This window comes from Carlito syrichta, unplaced genomic scaffold, assembly GCF_000164805.1.
Source record: "Carlito syrichta isolate Samal-C Ts95f unplaced genomic scaffold, Tarsius_syrichta-2.0.1 Scaffold115681, whole genome shotgun sequence".
Taxonomy (NCBI): domain Eukaryota; kingdom Metazoa; phylum Chordata; class Mammalia; order Primates; family Tarsiidae; genus Carlito; species Carlito syrichta.
This window is the reverse complement of record NW_007059777.1, coordinates 686,547-704,166: the sequence shown is the minus strand read 5'-3', so window position 1 is coordinate 704,166 and position 17,620 is coordinate 686,547. Positions and strand designations below refer to the sequence as shown.

The following is a 17,620-nucleotide window of genomic DNA, read 5'->3' as shown; positions in this document are numbered from 1 at the left end:
AAGGCCCCAGCAGGCAGAGCTGCAACCAAGGAGGTGATTAGAGGTCCCAGAGACACAGAGACCCGAGAGGGTAGCCCAGGGTGGGAGCTGTGGGCCCAAGGCAGGGAGGCAGGTGGGGGGGAACTGTCAGACGTGGGGCTGAGAGAGGACTCACACATACGCCAAATGCCATGGCGCGCCTGGGACAGGAAAGAGGGATCAAAGAGCCTGGGTTTAGGGAAAATGGTCAGTGCTTGTTCTCCCAGAAACGCCCAGGTGGGGGAGATGGAGCCCCCAGGCCTGGCCACGGGTGATGCCAGGGAAGGTGGGCCGGCACTGCCATGTGGCCAGAGGAGGTAGAGGAGCCTCACCCTGGGGAACGATACCCCCCACCATGGCCCCTTTGCACTAAGGGCCCTGGGAGTTGACTCACTATGGCTGGGGTCGGTGTGGCCCCAGCCGGACACCCAGCACTGTGAGCCCCTCGGAAAATCTTGCTCCTCAGCCGGCAGGCACACGGCACCCACGGTGTCTGCAGAGAGGCGTGGTCTTGGTCTCCGCTCAGGCTCAACTTCCCTCCCTGCAGAGCCTGGGCGAGAGACCCAGGGCAGACAGACCCTCCCCAGCCTCCTTCTCAAACAGTTCTGTCTCCTGGCTTCCTGCATGGCTGTGCAGGTTGTGCACTAGCCCCACTTGGGGGTCACCATTCACAGAGGACAGTGAGCAAACTGCACCCACTACCCACCCCAACTGGGACTCAGGAGTCAACAGAAACTCCTACCTCAGCCTCCTCCTGAGTAGCTGGGGCTACAGGCATGCACCACCACACCTGGCTAATTTTTTTTTTCTTGTAGAGACGAGGTCTCACTCTGTGGCTTAGGCTGGTCTTAAACTCCTGGACTCAAGTCATCCTCCTGCCTCAGTCTCCCAAAGCTCTGGGATTCCAGGCGTGAACCACCACTCCCAGCCTCTAAGTAACTTGTATAGTAAATCATTTAACCATTCAGAACCTTGATTTTCACTTCTATCTAATGAGGCTAAAAAATACCTGCTGCTCTAGGTTTTCTTGGTAAGACTTGAATGAGAAGATGGATGCCTATATCCCTGTAAACTCTCAAGTTTATCATCTACCACTCGCCCCCATGCTCAACCTCGGAGTCCTCATTTGGGCTTTCCCAGAATGACTGGTCCCTCTTGGGGTTGTGTTTCCATCCTATGGGCTGAGCCAAACACGATTTCGGTGGTACGTGCCGCTAAATAAACACCTGGGGAGAAAACGACTTCCTTGTTAACTCTCTTTCAGTTGTTCTAACTGCCTCAGACAGAAAGCCTCCGTTGGGGGCTAGTCTGCTCCTCTCTTATTGCTGTCAACCTCCCATCTAGACAACCTCCCATCTAAGCAGGCGAGGACAGGTCCAGGGGCATCAACTTCTGGAGAAGACCCAGCTGCCTAGACCAGAAACAGGGATTTGTTTTCACACTGTGGACTGCTGAGTTTTTTGGAAATATACTTAAGTCGATTTAGAAATATTAACTGTCAAATGATAGTTCACCTGTGTGATAAAATTTGTGACGCAGCATGTTTGGCAATGACTGTTTGGGAAGCCTAAGGCATAGGTGATGTTGGAGGGGAAGTGCTGGGTGTGTGTGAGTGTCTCCGTGTGCGTGCTGGAGCGTGTGAGGGTGTGCGGGCGTGCGCATGAGTGTGGTGTGAACATGTGTGTGCATGAGGGTGTGGGTTTGTGTGAGCACGTGTGTGTGAGCGCCCGAGTGTGAGTCTGTGTGCCTGTGACTGTGTGAGTGCACGTGTGTGTTTCTGTGAGTGCGTGTCTGTAGATGTGTGCTTGTGTATGTGTGCGTGTCGGGGAGGGCGGCTGCTGGGACACTGCAGCTGGTCTCACCTTCTAGGACAGCTATGGCAGGAAGAGCCCTGACCCCATAGGCAGGACATCAGGCTCAGAACTGTTTGCTGTGTGACCTTGAAGAGAGAGTTCCTCCTTCCCTAAGTTTCAGTGTCGATGTCTGTAAATACCTGCTTCGCCTACCTGTCAGGGTTGTTTCAAGGACTGAAAGAAAGGATATTTGGAATGTTTTATTCCAAATACCTGAAGGCATCTCATAAACATGTCACAAAATGGCTGGGACCTGGGTGGGCCTGGGGACAGGGTGGAGCAGCCTGTTTGTGGATTGGTGGATGGGGCAGCTGTGAATCTTAGCTTGGGACCTCGGGGCAGATCCCGCCTGCAGCCCAGCCATGAAGAGGGCCTGAGCCTCTGCCCCAACAGAGCCCTGTGCAAAAGTTGGTGAAATTTCAGGTCCGGGTGATACCAACATTCACTACGGTCCCCAGATAAACAGAGTGTTTTAAGGTTTGCGACACTCAGGGATAGGGGGAGACCTTGGAAATCAGCTCACGGGTCTCCTGCCCAGCCCCTGCCCTCTCCCAGCAGCCCCCTGCCTCCCCACCCCAGGGCCAGCATCTCACCTGAAAAGTTAAGTGGGGTTCGGAGCCGCAGGAGGGCCACATCGTAGTCGTGATTCTGGGCGCTGTAGAAGGGGTGGGGGATGATCCTCTCCACCACAGCCCCCTGGTGTGGCCTGACAGTGCTGTGGCTGACCAGCCCCGCGTGAACCCGCCAGTTAGACAGGCGGGACAGCCTGAAACTGCACACAGGGGCTATGCTGAGCCGGCAACGAAGGGGCGGAAGAAGTCAACAGAAATGAGGTGGCAAATGGAGGCTGCTGGCCAGGGAGGCCGTTAGTGGAGGCCCCGTCATCAGGCTGCGAGTTCCCAGGACCCAAGGACCATGGCTCTTAGTACCACTCCAGCAGGCAGAAAGACACTAGGCATGCAGTAGGTGCTTAATAAATGCTCAAGGGCTGATGGATAGAGAAGTGAGACACTATGGGCCATCTGTAACCACCACTCTCTCTTGCATAAGCCCCCTCCAAGTTTTGCAATAAACACAGAGGAGCTTCCTGCCTGAAAACTTCCTTCAGTCCTGTCTCTCCGGCTACTACATGTGATATGGGGTGCGGGGGGGGTACTTCCCCCACAGTCTGTTTTCTCATTGTAAAATGGGGATTTTACTCTCTGCCCTCCTGCCATCAAAAGAGGATCAAAGAGCATTCATACATTCATCATTCATTCATCCATTCATTCCTCCAACTAATATTTTCTAAGCAACAACTATGTTCCATGAACAGGCAACCGAGCCCTCTCCTCCCCAGCAGCTCCAAGAACTTGCCTGTGTATGCAGTGTGCAGCAGTCACCACCCAGCGAGGCGCCAACACAGAGCCCCCACACGTGTGCCGGGAGCCCAGGGTCACACTGGCCTGCCACGGCCAGCGTCCGGGAGCCACAGCCTGCCCACCAACTATCCGGGAAGCCAGGGGCCTTGCCCCACACTCTGCCAACAGAGAAGGGTGCGATAGAAAGAGGGAAAGAGAGAGAGGTGGGTGTCAGGATGGTCCTAGCTCTCAGGGAGCATGGCCCAGGGCCAAGGACAGGAGGCATGCACGGCTCTCCTTTCTTATTCCTGGTCCTAAGTATGGGGGATGGGGAGATAGAACTGTCAATTACATACCTGTCCCATTGGGCTGTGGGCCTGCTGAGAGCAGGGACTATGTCTGCACTATCTACGGAGACCCAATGCCTCAACAGAATGTCCATCCCCCAGGAGGGGCCAAAGGGTTGGTGAGTGGAAGGACAGATGAAGGGATGGCTAGATGAATAGGGAGACGGAGGATAGGAACTCCACAGATTGCTTCCCACTTGTGCCTAAACTCACCAGCTACGCTTAGTCTCCTGAAGCCGCTAACAGGTGACTCAATAGCCAATACTAATCTTCCTTTGGGGGTTCTCCAGAAGAAAGAGGGAGTGAGTGTCAGAGGCCATGTTAGAGAGTGGCAGGTAGTAAGGTAAGGAGATCATCAACCCAGACCCATGTAGAAGGACATGACAGAGGCTTAGAAAAGGCTCTCTTGGGGGTAGAATGGCATCCACAAGAAGGGACCCTGCAGGCAGATACACAAGTGGGCAAGGAAGGGCCCGGCCTAGCCGAGCCTCCCCCTAAGCGCTCTTCCATACTGGGGCATCTGGAACATTCCTTCCTCCCACCAACCCTTCCTGGGTCCCAGATGTGACTCACCAGAGCATTTGAGGAAAACAACTTGACCGGAAGTACAATTGTTCCTGCAAAACGAGCAACAGCAGGAAGCTGGGCCGGGCCCACCCTGCATCCCCACACATCCAGGGCACAGAGGACAGAGGTGGCCAGAAGAGGTGGGTGGACAGTTATTAAGGCTGGCACATCACCCTAGCCTTAAGAATCCCACCATTTCCTTCCGACCTTCCTCACCCCACCCCCGGGGGCCCTCCTCATAGCCAGTCCTGGGCTGCAGCCCACATTCTCCCCAGTGTCCTGGCAGGCGACAGAAGGACATCATGGTCCTTGAGGGTCAATTTGGGCAGGGCCCAAATTTACAAATAGGGTATGCCTAGACAAGAAAGCCCAGTTGTTCCTACAAAGTGCCCTGAATAAATCCATGTTGGACAGATGAAGGAATGGTGAGTGAACAGGTGGCGAGGACTCTTGAGCCCGGGCTCTTTACCAGGCTGCCTGTATTCTCCATCCCAAGCCTTTGTCTAGGCCCTGCATAATCCTTGTCTTGCGCTCGTCTTTTCCTTCCCTCTTAGCATAAGCATCAATTCCTTTTCGATCTAAACCCTCTCTCTTTACTTCTCCCTTGCTCCCAGCTGCCCGATGTCTGTCTCCCCTTTGATGCATCCCATTTCCCAAGCCCACAACCCGGCCAGCTCTCCTGGAGGGGTCAGCCCCACCCCTGCTTTCATTTTCCCATTCAGGTGTCTGACAGAGACCCCGTCAGAACCTCCCCCGTCTCCAGCATCTTCTCGAGGATGGACCTGAGGAGCTGGACAGGAGGGAGAGAAAACAGTTGGAAGTGGCAACGGGGGTGCCCATCTATCTATCCCAGGAGGCTGATGGGCTGCTTAGGGAAACCCAGAAAGAAGCAAAGACCCTCTCTGCTTGTGCCCCTGTCATGCTAGACCCACCCCCAGGATTTGGGCAAGGTCTGCTCCATTCCAGAGCCGCCTTCTCTGGAAGACTCTCCAGGCACAAGCAGCTCTTAGCCAGAACAACTCGACCATCTTTCTCCTGAAATGTCAGAATTGTCTGAATAAAGTGTGGCAGAGTTGAGAGAGCACCTAGTTTGGCGATGGGAGCCTAGTTTCAAGGCTCGGCTTGGCTGCCTGTTAGTTATGTGGCCTTGGACCCTTTAACCTCCTTAGCCTCAGTTTTGCGACCTGTCACATGAAAATAAGAGTGCCATTTTTAGGGGGGGGTTGGGTTTTTTTGAGTTGAAGTCTCACTCTGTCACCCAGATCCTTCTGCCTCAGCCTTCCAAGTAGCTGGAACTACAGGCACACACTACCACACCCGGCTAATTTTTTTTTTTTATTTATTGTAGAGATGAGGTCTCGCCAAGTTGCCCAGGCGGGTCTCAAACCCGCGGGCTCAGGCAATCCACTCACCTCAGCCTCCCAAAGCACGGGATTACAGGCTGAGCCACCGAGCCCGGCAAGAGTGCCATTTCAGATCCTGAGACAGTAACAATAAGCCCTGCATTTCCTGTGAGGGGCAAATAATGTATGTGAAGTTGTGACAGGCAACTTCACCTACATGTGAAACTCACAAACTCATGTGAACTGAGTTTGTAATTTCTGATTAGGGCCAGGCACAGTGGCTCATGCCTATAATCCCAATGTTTTGGGAGGCAGAGGCGAGAGGATTGCCTGAGCTCAGAGGTTCGAGACCAGCCTGGGCAACTTGGCAAGACCTCATCTCTACAATAAATTAAAAAACTAGCCAGACATGGTGGTGCATACCTGTAGTCCCAGCTACTTGGAAGCTGAAGTGGAAGGATCGCCTGAGCCCAGCAGGTCGAGGCTGCAGTAGCTGTGATCAGGCCACTGCGCTCCAGCCTGAGTGACAGAGTGAGACTCCGACTCAAAAAAAATCTGATTAGGAAATGTTCATCTTGGTCTTCCTGTCTTCAATCTCCAATATTCTCACCACAAGGTTCCTGCAAGGAATATTTTTGCTGGACTAACCTGGTAAAGGACCTGGCAAAAGGCCCCACTCACCCACTCAACTCAGAAGTCCTACCTGGGCTGCCATACCTCCTCCAGGAAGCCTCGTAGCCTAGGAGAGAGCTGAGCAAACTCTTGGGAGCTGTTGAGCTTGATGTCAGACAGGTTCACTCCCTCATGGTAAGTGAGACTTGGCAGAAGAAGGGAACAGAATGGGAGGAAGTCATAATTGGAATGGACATAAGATAGTATGCCATATAGCAGCTGAGCGATGACTTCCAGGATTTATGTTTGTTAAAGAACAGCAGTGCTCAAAGAGAGAACCGGCCTGGGATACCATCATGCCCAGAGGCCAGAAGATGACCAGAAAGGCCTCTTGTCATTTCCTGCTCACACTGACAGTGATGGGCAGGAGGAGGTCTCCAGCGCCCCTCCCCCCGCCCGCCAGTTCTCCCCTCCCTTGGCACCAGGTCTGGCTCCTGTTACCTGAGATGCCCAAGGCTCCGGCAGATCCGCACCCCCAGGGCAGGGCTCCAGCTCTCATAGCATACCAGGAGCCAGTCTTGCCTGGCCCTCACCTGCACTTCCAACAAGTCCTCGCTGTTTACTCTGAAAGATACTGAAATCACAGCACGAAATCCACATCCCACACGGCAGGGAAGGGGGAAGATGGTGGCAGGGTAGGACAGGACGACCTGGACCTGGGACTCTGTAGGACCTATAAAGGCCTTAGTGATAGTGTCTGGGTCACCCGATGTCAAGCTCCCTGGTCCCTGGGGTGTCAGGCCAGCCTAAGAACAATATCACCCCTGCTGGTGGAGAATTTCTGTTTTGTAATTTAACCAAGCGCTTTGACACATACTTGCTGTCACAGCAGCCCTGAGCCATGCGTATTCTCATCCTCTCCATTCTGCGGAGGGGAAACTAAGTCACAAAGGTTAAACAACCTACCCAAGATTACAGAATCAGCAAGGGATGGATCAGGACTTAAGTCCAGGTCTGTGACTTCAAATCTAGTGACAATAATGGTTACCATTTATTGAGTGTCTGCTTTTTCCTTGCTGTTATGGACTGAATGGTGTCTCCAAGATTCCTATGTTGAAGCCCCACTCCTCAAGATGACTATATTTGGAGACAGGATCTTTAAGGTCATTAAGGTGAGATGAGGCCATGAGGGCGGGCCCTAACACAATAGGGCCGATGTCCCTATAAGAAGAAGAGACACCAGAGATGTGTCTCTCTCCTCAAGAACAAAGGAATGGTGCTGGGAGGAACAGCGAGAGGCAGAGCCTTCTCTAGAAACTAACTTTGGCAGCACCTTGATCTGGACTTTCAACCTCCAGAATTGTGAGAAAATATGAGGAGGGACTCAGAAAAACCCAGAATTATTTTTTGGAAGGTGAGCCCTTTGTAGTACAGACTTCTTCCGCTGGGTGAATGTTCTAGGAACACATAGGCATCAGTGTACCAACTAGCGTTGTTGTGAGAGGCTCCATTGCAAAAGAAATGCCCTGAGTTGTGGCCAACAAGTGATTGGTTCTTCCAACATGACAACACACCTGCCTATACCACACTGAGTGTTCAGTAGTTTTTGGCCAAAAACAGCATGACCCCCTGTGCCCCACCTTCTCTATTTACCTGATCTCACCTAGCGACTTTTATTGTCTGTTTCCCCAGATGAAAAAATCCTCATCGGGAAACATTTTGCTGATGTGGAAGAGGTGAAACAAAAAATGACAGAAGCACTAAAAGGCATCAAAACCGACGAGTTCAAAAACTATTTTGAGCAGTGGAAAAAGCATCTCGATAGGTGTATTGCATCAAAGAGAGATTACTTTGAAGGTGACTCAAAGTAATTTAAGCATGTGAGAATAAATATGCCATTTTTTATAAATAAATTCAGGGTTTTGGGGGGTCTTCCCTCATACATATCTGTGGTTTAAGCCACTCAGTCTGTGGTGTTTTTGTTATAGCAGCCCAAGTAGGCTTATACACAGGCTGTATGCTAAGTTTTTTTTATATATTAGTTTGTTTTATCATCATAACTTTATACTGTGAGCATTTTTATTTCCATTTTATAGAGAAGGAAATGGAAGCTCAAAGAAGTAACGTTCCCAAAGTCACGCAGCTAGCAAAAGACAGCATTATACTGCCTGATCCTCAACTCTCCTACCTGGAGGGAATAACAACGGGGGAAGGGGGATGGGACAACATGGGGTGATGTTCCCAGACCCCTGCTGGTCACACTCTGGCTCCCACACACACCCAGCCCCTTTCCCCCCACATCGTCGCTGGCTCACTCTGCTCCAAATGGCAAGTTTCCATCCCTCCTGCCAATCTGGGCTCCTAACCATGCCCCAGCTGGGCATCAGGACTGTCCTGGGGGGGTGTTGAAGGCCCCAAATCAGAGATGACTCCACAAGGCCAGACCCTGTCACCACCCTCACACTCTTCATGCTGGTCCTCTGGCTCCCAGCTGGGAAGGGACCCTGGGTGGGGGAGGGAGTCCAGTAGCCTTGGGGGTGTGGCTCACCTGTTTTGGGATGTGCAGGGAGCAGAGCTTCCTCACTGCTGACCTCTGAGCAGCTCAAAGGCGCCTCCTCATCCTGCACGGTCCCGGAAATGGGCTGAGAAGCAGCTGGCCACAGATAGAGCACTTCAGAGGACAAAGAGAGGGTCGCAGAGAAGAGGTGAGTGAGGGGAGGGATTTCCACAGGATGGGGTCAAGGAGCAGAACAAGACACTCCTGGCCAGAAGCAAAAGCAGTTGCCTGGGGACTTAGCCACCCTGCTTCAGGCAGGTCTCCAGCTAACCCGCAGGGAGAGGCCCAGCACTCAGTCTCTCTTTCTCTCTTTGACTCCTCTTTCATCCCATGTCTCAGTGTGTCTCTGTCTCTCTGTGTGTCCTTCTCTCTCATTGGGAACGATTTCTGGAAAAAGTCTGACTAGGGCCTCCTTGGTCTTATGCTTCTCACTGGAGAACTAAAGCGTTCTTCCTTATTTAGGGCCTAAATCCCTCCCGCTGCAATCTCACTCCTCCCCCCTTGTCCACACAGAGCAGATGAAGACACTCTCCCTGTGTTTCTTTAATACCCGCTACTGTCTTCCAGCTTCCCCCAGATCCTGTTCCGTGTCCCTCCCCAGACCACAGGCGGGGCCCAGCACTGACCTAGGAGTGATGAGCTGACACCAGCACCTGCCAGCAGCCCCAAGGCACCCAGCACAGCACAGCCACGTCGCAGGGAGCACCAGCGCCCCTCCTGAGAGACTAGGAGAGGGCAGAGGAGTGTCTGGGCTCCCTGCTCCCGCAAGCCAGCCTTACACCACCCTGCAGCACTCCCATGGGGCTAGGCACCTCCCCCTGCCCTTCAGCCTGGAATGGGTAAAGGCAGCACCCACTCAATCCTGGGTAAAGGCAGGGCCTGATCCCTGAAGTCCTCGGGGCCCACTCAATCCCCAAAACGGGAATCAGGGAGCAAAAGCAGGACTGGGTACAAAGCATGAGATGGCCTCCCACCACCAGTCACGTGGGGCTGGCCCAAGGAGGACCCAGGGATGCAGGAAGGCTACCCTCCACTGCCCCATCCTGCCATTCCCCTACTGTCCCGTCTGGCCTACTGGGTTGCTGCTGGTCTCCAGGCTCTGCTCTGAAGATCCCAGGTCTCGGGCCCTCCTCTGTGTACGGCGCCTCCATAGGGACCTGGTCATCCAGCATCAGCCTCTGGGAAAGGGACGCACAGGATCCCCACGTTACGGACCGCCAAGGGAAGTCCCAGCTCACCCCAAGTCCCCATTCTCTACCTCGGCTGTGCCCTCAAAGCCAGTTGTAAACCTTTTTTCATCTTGAGGACTCCCTCTCTGACCCCACAGACATCCCTCCACACCCTCTGCTCTCCTGCTGCCCCTAGCCCCGCCCACCTTACTCTCACGTGGCCAGTAGGTATCGGACCAAGACTCCAATCCGGACTTAGCCCATTCCTAAGCCCACACCCTTGACCACGCCCTCGTCTTGCCTTCCAGGAGCATCAAGGGCATCTGACGAGGTCCCTTAATGTCCTTCCTTAGGGCTTCAAGATCTCACCCTCCTTCATTCCCTCCTCAGAGAAAGGAGGGCCCCTCCCCCACATACCCACCCGTCATTCAGTAGACAATTATTTTATTTTTATTATCATTATTTATTTATTTATTTAACTTTTTTAGTAGGAGCCTCACTCCGTCACTCAGGCTGGAGTGCAGTGGCACACTCATGGCCACCGCAGCCTCAACCTGCTGGACTCAGGCCCTCCTTCTGCCTCAGCCTTTCAAGTAACCGGCACCACAGGCACACACCCCCACGTCCAGTTAATTTTTTGATTTATTGTGGACACAAGGTCTCAACAAGTTGCCCAGGCTCGTCTCGAACCCCCAGGCTCAGGCAATCCTCTCGCCTATGCCTCCCAAAGTGCGGGGATTACAGGCGTGAACCACCATGCCTGGTCCCGGTAAACAGTACTTAGCCCACGTGCAGAGGTCACTATGGGAACCTTATAGGGAATTCATGAATAAGTCAACATGATCATCCCTCTACAACGGCCTCAAAGAATTTGCAGTCTAGTTCTGTCGATAAATCGGATAACAAAGCAGAATATGTTAAGTGACAGATGAAAACCGGTGACCGTAAAAGCATCATCATCATACAAAAGAACAAGAGCTTAGTTCTCACGGCGATCAAGCAAAGCTCCCTAGAACAGGCAGCCTCTGAGACAGGACCCTGTGAAGAGGGTTTGACGCGGTATCTATGGGCAGTGGGTAGTCCAGGCAAAGAGGACTGCATAGGCGAAGGCTTGGGAACAAGAAAGCACAGAGAATGAAGCCCAAGCCATGAAGAAGAGTGAAGGAAACAAGATCTTAGAAAAAAACACTAGACAGCTACAAGCCAGGTCTAGAACCTACTCCGTGAACTTGGACAACTCTGGCATCTCCCCAGACGTCCATTTTCTCATTTATAAAATCAGGGTGAGAACTCCTACTTCCAGTGAATAATCTTCCTCCTCTGGTGCTGTCTCCCCCTGTTATTCTCCACACTCTAAAGCGAGAGGAATTTTTCTAACATGCAAATACGAGCACGTGAACCCCATCTATTTAGTACCCAGTGGGTCTCTGTAGCCTTCAGGATCAATCCAGAGCTCCCTGGCACAGCTCACAAGGTCTTCCATGGTCTCACCCTCCTCGGCTTTCCATCCTCACTGCCAGCACTAGCTCCCTCCACCATGAAACTTGGGGTCAGGCTGACACGTGTGCCATTGCTCAGCACCTCTGGGCACTGTTGCGTCCCAGGGGCGCTGCCCTGCTGTCTTCTTCCCCACCTAGCTGACTCCTATTGACTCTTCAAGACTCAGCATAGGTATTACTTCTCCGTGGAGCTTCCTTTGACACATACAGCACCTGTTGTGGCCCTATATTGTGCTCATTTACTTCTCTTTCTCTCCTTCCTCACTGATCTATGCATCCCTGGGCTGAGCTCAGGGTCTGGCACAAAGAGGTGGGAATTCAGTTGAAGTACATTGCAGGGAGGGGCGGAGAGAGGGAGGGAGGGAGGGAGAGAGGAAACAATACAAGTCTCTGTAAGTTGTAAAGCACTGCTGGGAGGAGTGGCTCACTCCCAGAATTCTCGGAGGCTAAGGTGGGAGGATTGCTTGAGCTCGGGAGTTCAAGAACAGCCTAGGCAACCAGCAAGACTTCGTCTCTACAAAAAATTTTTTTAAAAAAACTAATCAGGCGTGGTGGCATGTGCCTGTAGTCCCAGTTACTCAGAAGGCTGAGGCAAAAGGATCACGTGAGTCCAGGAGGTGGAGGCTACAGTGAACTGTGATTGTGCTACTGTGGTCCATCCTGAGTGATGGAGTGAGACCCCAACTCAAAAAAAAAAAAAAAAAGTAAAGCACAATACAAATGTCAAGTATAATAATATGAAAAGAAGTACATATAAGCTGTGGATGCTTCCCCAAGGAGCTTATAATCCAGTGGAGCAGATAAGACCCCCTTAAAATTGAAACGATTTCCATCTCCCCTGCAGACCACCTTTCCCTGTCAATACATTGAGTGACACCCATGATCACAAACACCTGAAACCCTGACTCCAAAACAGTGCTAACTTAGATGTTCTTTTCTTTTCTTTTTTGAGTTGGAGTCTCACTCTGTCGCCCAGACCGGAGTGCAGTGGCCGCTCCCGGCCACCGCAGCCTCAACCTGCTGGGCTCTGGCGATCCTTCCGCCTCAGCCTTCCAAGTAGCTGGAATTACAGGCATGTGCTACCACGCCCAGCTGATTTTTTGATTTATTGTAGAGATGAGGTCTCGCTGCCCAGGTGGGTCTCGAACCCGCAGGCTCAGGCAATCCACTCGCCTCAGCCTCCCAAAGGCGCGGGATGACAGGCTGAGCCACCAAGCCCGGCTAGATGTGATTTTCATGTGTCGCACGGAACTTTCCGTTCACACCAAAACCCTCCAAATCCTGCCTTCGTGCTCCCCTGAGCTAGCCTTCTGGACTTTCTGGCTGAGGCACAGAAAGCTTTGTCAGGCTCACCCAGGTCAGTCACCCTGAAAATCATTCCACTGGACCCATGAGCCTCCATGCCCATTCAGTTCACAAATGGGGCAGCAGCCCACAGCTTCCCAGCTGAGGTGCCAGCCCCACCTCCCCATCCCCACACCAATCACAGCCCAGGACCTGTAGGCCTGGACTGCCCACCAGCAGGAGGCCTTGCTTCCCTGGGAGAAGCACAGGTCATGGTTTGCATCCTACCTCACGCCCTCGTTCTCGTGTGGAGAGATGAGACTCATGGGACAGGGCAACGAGGCTGAAGGACAGCAGGCTTGGAGAGACGGTCGAGCACCCGGAAAAAAGTTGAAAAGTAGCAACAGAATGTGAGGTTTGTGTTTCTCCTCTGGGGATATGCTTTCTCGGGAGCCGATGTCCCTCTGAGCAGAGACGTGGACCTGGTCTTAGAGATAATTCCAGGGCATGCCCAGCCTTTCCTTCCAGCTCAGTAACATGGGAGTCTGGCTTTAAACTCAGCCTCTGAACAAACTGCCCCACCTCAAAAACCGAAGTCAGCTTCCCAAGCTCATGCGGTGGCCTTTAACGGTTAAGCCCTTGGTCCTCTTTTTGAGTGGAAATTCAGGGTACTGGTGATTTGCTAAGCACTGTCTGTGTGCAAAGTACTTGATATGTCTATGGTGGACAAGAAAGAAGAAGCAGTCCCGGCTGGACTCAGTGGCTCAGCCTGTAATCCCAGCACTTTGGGAGACAGAAACAAATGGATTGCCTGAACTTGCGGGTTTGAGACCAGCCTGGGCAACTTGGCGAGACCTTGTCTCTACAATAAATTTTTAAAAATTAGCTGGGTGTGGTAGCACGTGTCTGTGGTTCTGGCTACTCAGAAGACAGAGGCAGAAGGATCATCTGAGCCTAGCAAGTCAAGGCTGCGTGACCATGAGTGTGCCACTACACTCCAGCCTGGGCGACAGAGTAAGACTCCAATTCAAAAAAAGAAAGAAAGAAGCAGTCCCTGGGGAAAAAACAGGGGATTGGCCGCACTGGGCCCCTGTGCCAGAGCTGCCCAGGGAGGTTCCTTCAACCAGCCTGGAATCCCAAGAGTAAGGGAGAGAAAGAGAGAGGGAGAGAGAGAGAGGCTGGGCAGGGATGAACAGAGGCGTGGTCTTACCATAGGGGTCGTGGCACTGTTGCAAAGCCTCAGGGTCTGCCAGGCAGCGTTCTGCTCCCGTTCTCAAGCCAACACTGATTAAAAAGCCCAGCTGGCTTGGATGGAAGATGAGGTCTCCCTGGTTCGCACACGGCTCCTCCCTGCGTCCTCTCTCCACACACTCACACAGACACGCACCAGGGAGACAATGAACCCTGCTCAGGACCCATGAATAGGCCCCTTGTTCCAGGAAAGGGGACCCTGGACAGCCCCGGCCCCTCCCATCTGCTAACTGGAAGCTCAGAAACAGAGAAAAAGGTTACAGGGAGGAGGGGAGGCCAGAGCCTCTGTTGCTTAGCAACCAGGTCCCTTGTGCCAAAAAGTGTGGCCCATGCATGCTAGCACTGTTCTCCCTTCCTGCTGACAGGGCTGTGTTGGAGACCCATATTAGCATTTGTTGAAATGTTTCTGAGCCCTCTGGATTATAGCTTGCCTCTGAGTGGGTTGGCTTTCCTAGCATTCTGGGGCTCTCACCTTGTTGGAGTTGCTGGGGTGATGATGAGGGATCTTTGTCACTTCTCTCCCCAGGGCTACACCCGTCACCCCAATGCCAGAGAAGTGGGGCCTCTCCGCCCTCTCTGCCCCGGGGAGCCAGTTGCCATGGGAGCCCTCAGTGCTATCTTGTTTCAAAGCACATGATGGACCAGCCAAGCCCAGGTTGGGCTGACCGCACCTGGGAGCCACACACGTCTCTTTAGACAAGGAGGCAAAACAGGTCCCGGGGTTGCGGGGAGGTTGATGGGGTTTCCCTTGTCCAATCAACACCTCCCAGATCCCTCAGATGGGGCAGTTAAGAGCACAGGCTTCAGAGTAGGGTCTTCATCCGACCCCATTTCTACCACTTCCCATACTCAGCCTCACCTATAAAATGAGCATAATAGTACCAACCTCATAGAGTTGATGTTAGAATTAAACGAGATATTGAATATCAAGCTCTTAGCCTGGTGTCTAGCACAGACTGTAAATAATACCTGTTCTTGTTATTATTATTATTGTTTTTGTTACTGCTGAACCTCACCCACACTGGATTTATTGTGTCTTTTTCGACGCTATTTTCCTCACACACTCAGTATGTCAACTCTGAGTTTATAGTCACCTCACAGAGCTCTCTACACAAGACAGTGAAGAGACATGTGTCAATTATAAATTACAGAAAGAAATGGTAGCCAGAGCTGAGAATCTCCTGGCTAGAATCTGAGGTCTCCTAGGGCAATACTCTTTAGGTTACAAACCTGAATATCTACTGTGTGTCATAAACTGACCTGGGCATAGTGGATAAACAAGTCACAGACTGGGTGCTCACAGGCTGGAAAAAGATAGAAGGCTGGGTGCAGTGGTTCATGCTTGTAATCCCAGCACTTTTTGGAGGACAAGGTGGGAGGACTGCAGGAGTTCAAGACCAACCTAGGCAACATAGCAAGACCCCCCATCTCTAAAAAGACAAAAATTTTAAAAATTAGCTGGGTGTGGTGATGATCACCTCTAGTCTCAACTACTCAAGAGGCTGAGGTGGGAAGATCACTCGAACCCAGGAGTTTCAGGCTATGGTGAGCCGTGATCATGCCACTACACTCCAGGCTGGATGACAGAGTGAGACTCCAACTCAAAAAAAAAGCAAAAAGCATAGAAACAGATATAAATAACTGTTATTTATGAAAAGTAAATCCAGAGCTATAAGAGGATAGAGGAATGGCTGGCTCCTTTGTCCAGGGGACACAGAGAGGGCTTCACAATGGAGGAGACATTTGAACTGAGTTTTAAGAAGTGAGAGAGCAACCACAGGGAAGAGCATTTAAAATACACCGCAGGCTGGCACAGTGGCTTGCATCTGTAATCCCACCCTTTGGGAGGCAAAGGTGAGAGGATTACCTGAGCCCAGGGATTTGAGGCCAGCCTGGGCAACTTGGCAAGACCTTGCCTCAACAATAGATCAAAAAATAAGTGGGGTGTGGTAGCAAACACTTGGGAGGCTGAAGTCGAGGCAGAAGGCTGAGACAGTGGCAAACATGATCGTGAGACTGCATTCTGGCCTGGGGGACTGAGTGAGACTCTGACTCAAAAATAAATAAGTAAATAATAAATAAAATGCATTGCCAGATGATGTCAATGAAAATGACTGAGTAAATACCTCTGAAAACTCCCTCCTCCACAAAAGCAATGAGAAAGCTAGCAAAAGTGGTCAGAATCAACTTTTTTAGAACTTTAAAAATTAATCAAAAGCTTACAGCAATCTGGGAAGTGCTTATTAAAAAAAAAAAACCCACAATCTCAGTAAGACTACTGACCTTTGTGGCATTTTGACTTGCTCAGATTCCATTCCCCTCACTCCAGCTCTGCAGTAATCTTAAAATCCAGCATCTCACAATCACAGTGAAAAACAGCAGTCTGGCAGCTACAAGAAGGGGTAGAACAGGCTTGGATCTGCTTCAAAGCCCCATTCCCAGAGAGCTGTCATTATCTGACCTCTTTGGTGGTTCCCTAGAAGATCTCATTTGCAAAGCTGTCTTTATTTGACCTGACTCGGAGTTTGCCCAGTGTGAACAGCTTTTTTCCAAAGGGCATTTGTTGAAAACAACTGGAGACAATTGTTAGACTTTGTGGCTTCCTGAGACAACAGATAATAGTTGGGGCAAACAATAGGCTAACCAAAAGTCTTAGAAGAAAAATCTGGGGAATAAAATGTCTATAAGGAGGTTTTATTTTTTTATTCTTTTTTATTTTTTTTTTTTGAGTTGGAGTCTCACTCTGTCACCCAGACTGGAGTGCAGTGGCCACTTCCGGCCACCACAACCTTGACCTGCTGGTCTCCGGTGATCCTTCCGCCTCAGCCTTCCAAGTAGCTGGAACTACAGGCGCACGCTACCACGCCTGGCTCATTTTTTATTTATTGTAGAGATGAGGTCTCTCCAAGTTGCCCAGGTGGGTCTCAAACTCGCGGGCTCAGGCAGTCCACTCACCTCAGCCTCCCAAAGGCGCGGGATTACAGGCTGAGCCACCGAGCCCGGCTATAAGGAGCTTTTAAAGGTTCTGAAATATTCCTGGAAATCTAGAAAGCCACATATGTGCATAGGACTGCACATGCCCTGGGCTATGCTCATGTGCAGGAAAGACCTAAGGAAGGTGTTAGACTCTCACCACTGGCTAACCTTGAGGTGCTGCACAAGCAGGAAGGCTAAAGTGAAGTTGTAAACTTCCTGTCTGAGTGTTGAAGGCATGTCCCAAGATACACACAGAGCCCCTCTGCAAAGACTGGGTGACTTACTGGCTCCAAGCATCAAGGCAGTCTCTGTCCAATCATTAGCTGACCAATGAGCAGAGACTGCAGTAGCCAAACATAATAAATAATACACACTTTACTGAATTAGTTCAAAAAAGACACTAAACAAAAAAGCAAGCAACAGCAACAACAAAAAACCCTGGAGAAGAGGGAGAGTTTTATTTCCAGAGTTGCTGGATTATATTAAATTATTGAACATGCAGTTTTCAACAAGAAATTATGAGGCACACAAAGAAACAAGAAAATAAGGCCCACACAAAAGGGAAAAAAGTAATCAATAAAAACTGTCCCCGAGGAAGCACAGACATTAGACTTATAACAGGAAGACTTTAAATCAGCTATTCTGTATATGTTCAAAGAACTAAAGGAAATCATGTCTAAAGAACTACCAGAAAGTATGAGAACAATGTCTTATTCAGCAGAGACTATCAATAAGGGGATAGAAATTTTATATATATATATATATATAATTTTTTTTTAAGATCCAAATAGAAATTCTGGAGTT

The 17,620-nt window shown here is 51.1% G+C and overlaps 1 protein-coding gene across 1 annotated transcript in view; it reads right to left on the bottom strand.

Annotated features, from left to right (window-relative positions):
- Nucleotides 1-17,620, bottom strand: part of TMPRSS5 (transmembrane protease, serine 5) — a 43,630-nt gene that overhangs the window by 2,093 nt on the left and 23,917 nt on the right. The window contains exons 2-11 of the mRNA XM_021706330.1: nucleotides 14,313-14,511; nucleotides 13,800-14,070; nucleotides 9,264-9,362; nucleotides 8,629-8,751; nucleotides 6,582-6,714; nucleotides 6,172-6,285; nucleotides 4,132-4,175; nucleotides 3,228-3,390; nucleotides 2,465-2,643; nucleotides 413-511 (exon numbers count right to left, since the gene is read on the bottom strand). Of these exons, the coding sequence (XP_021562005.1) occupies nucleotides 413-511; nucleotides 2,465-2,643; nucleotides 3,228-3,390; nucleotides 4,132-4,175; nucleotides 6,172-6,285; nucleotides 6,582-6,714; nucleotides 8,629-8,751; nucleotides 9,264-9,362; nucleotides 13,800-14,070; nucleotides 14,313-14,511 (1,424 nt within the window). The remainder of the gene's footprint in view (nucleotides 1-412; nucleotides 512-2,464; nucleotides 2,644-3,227; nucleotides 3,391-4,131; nucleotides 4,176-6,171; nucleotides 6,286-6,581; nucleotides 6,715-8,628; nucleotides 8,752-9,263; nucleotides 9,363-13,799; nucleotides 14,071-14,312; nucleotides 14,512-17,620) is intronic.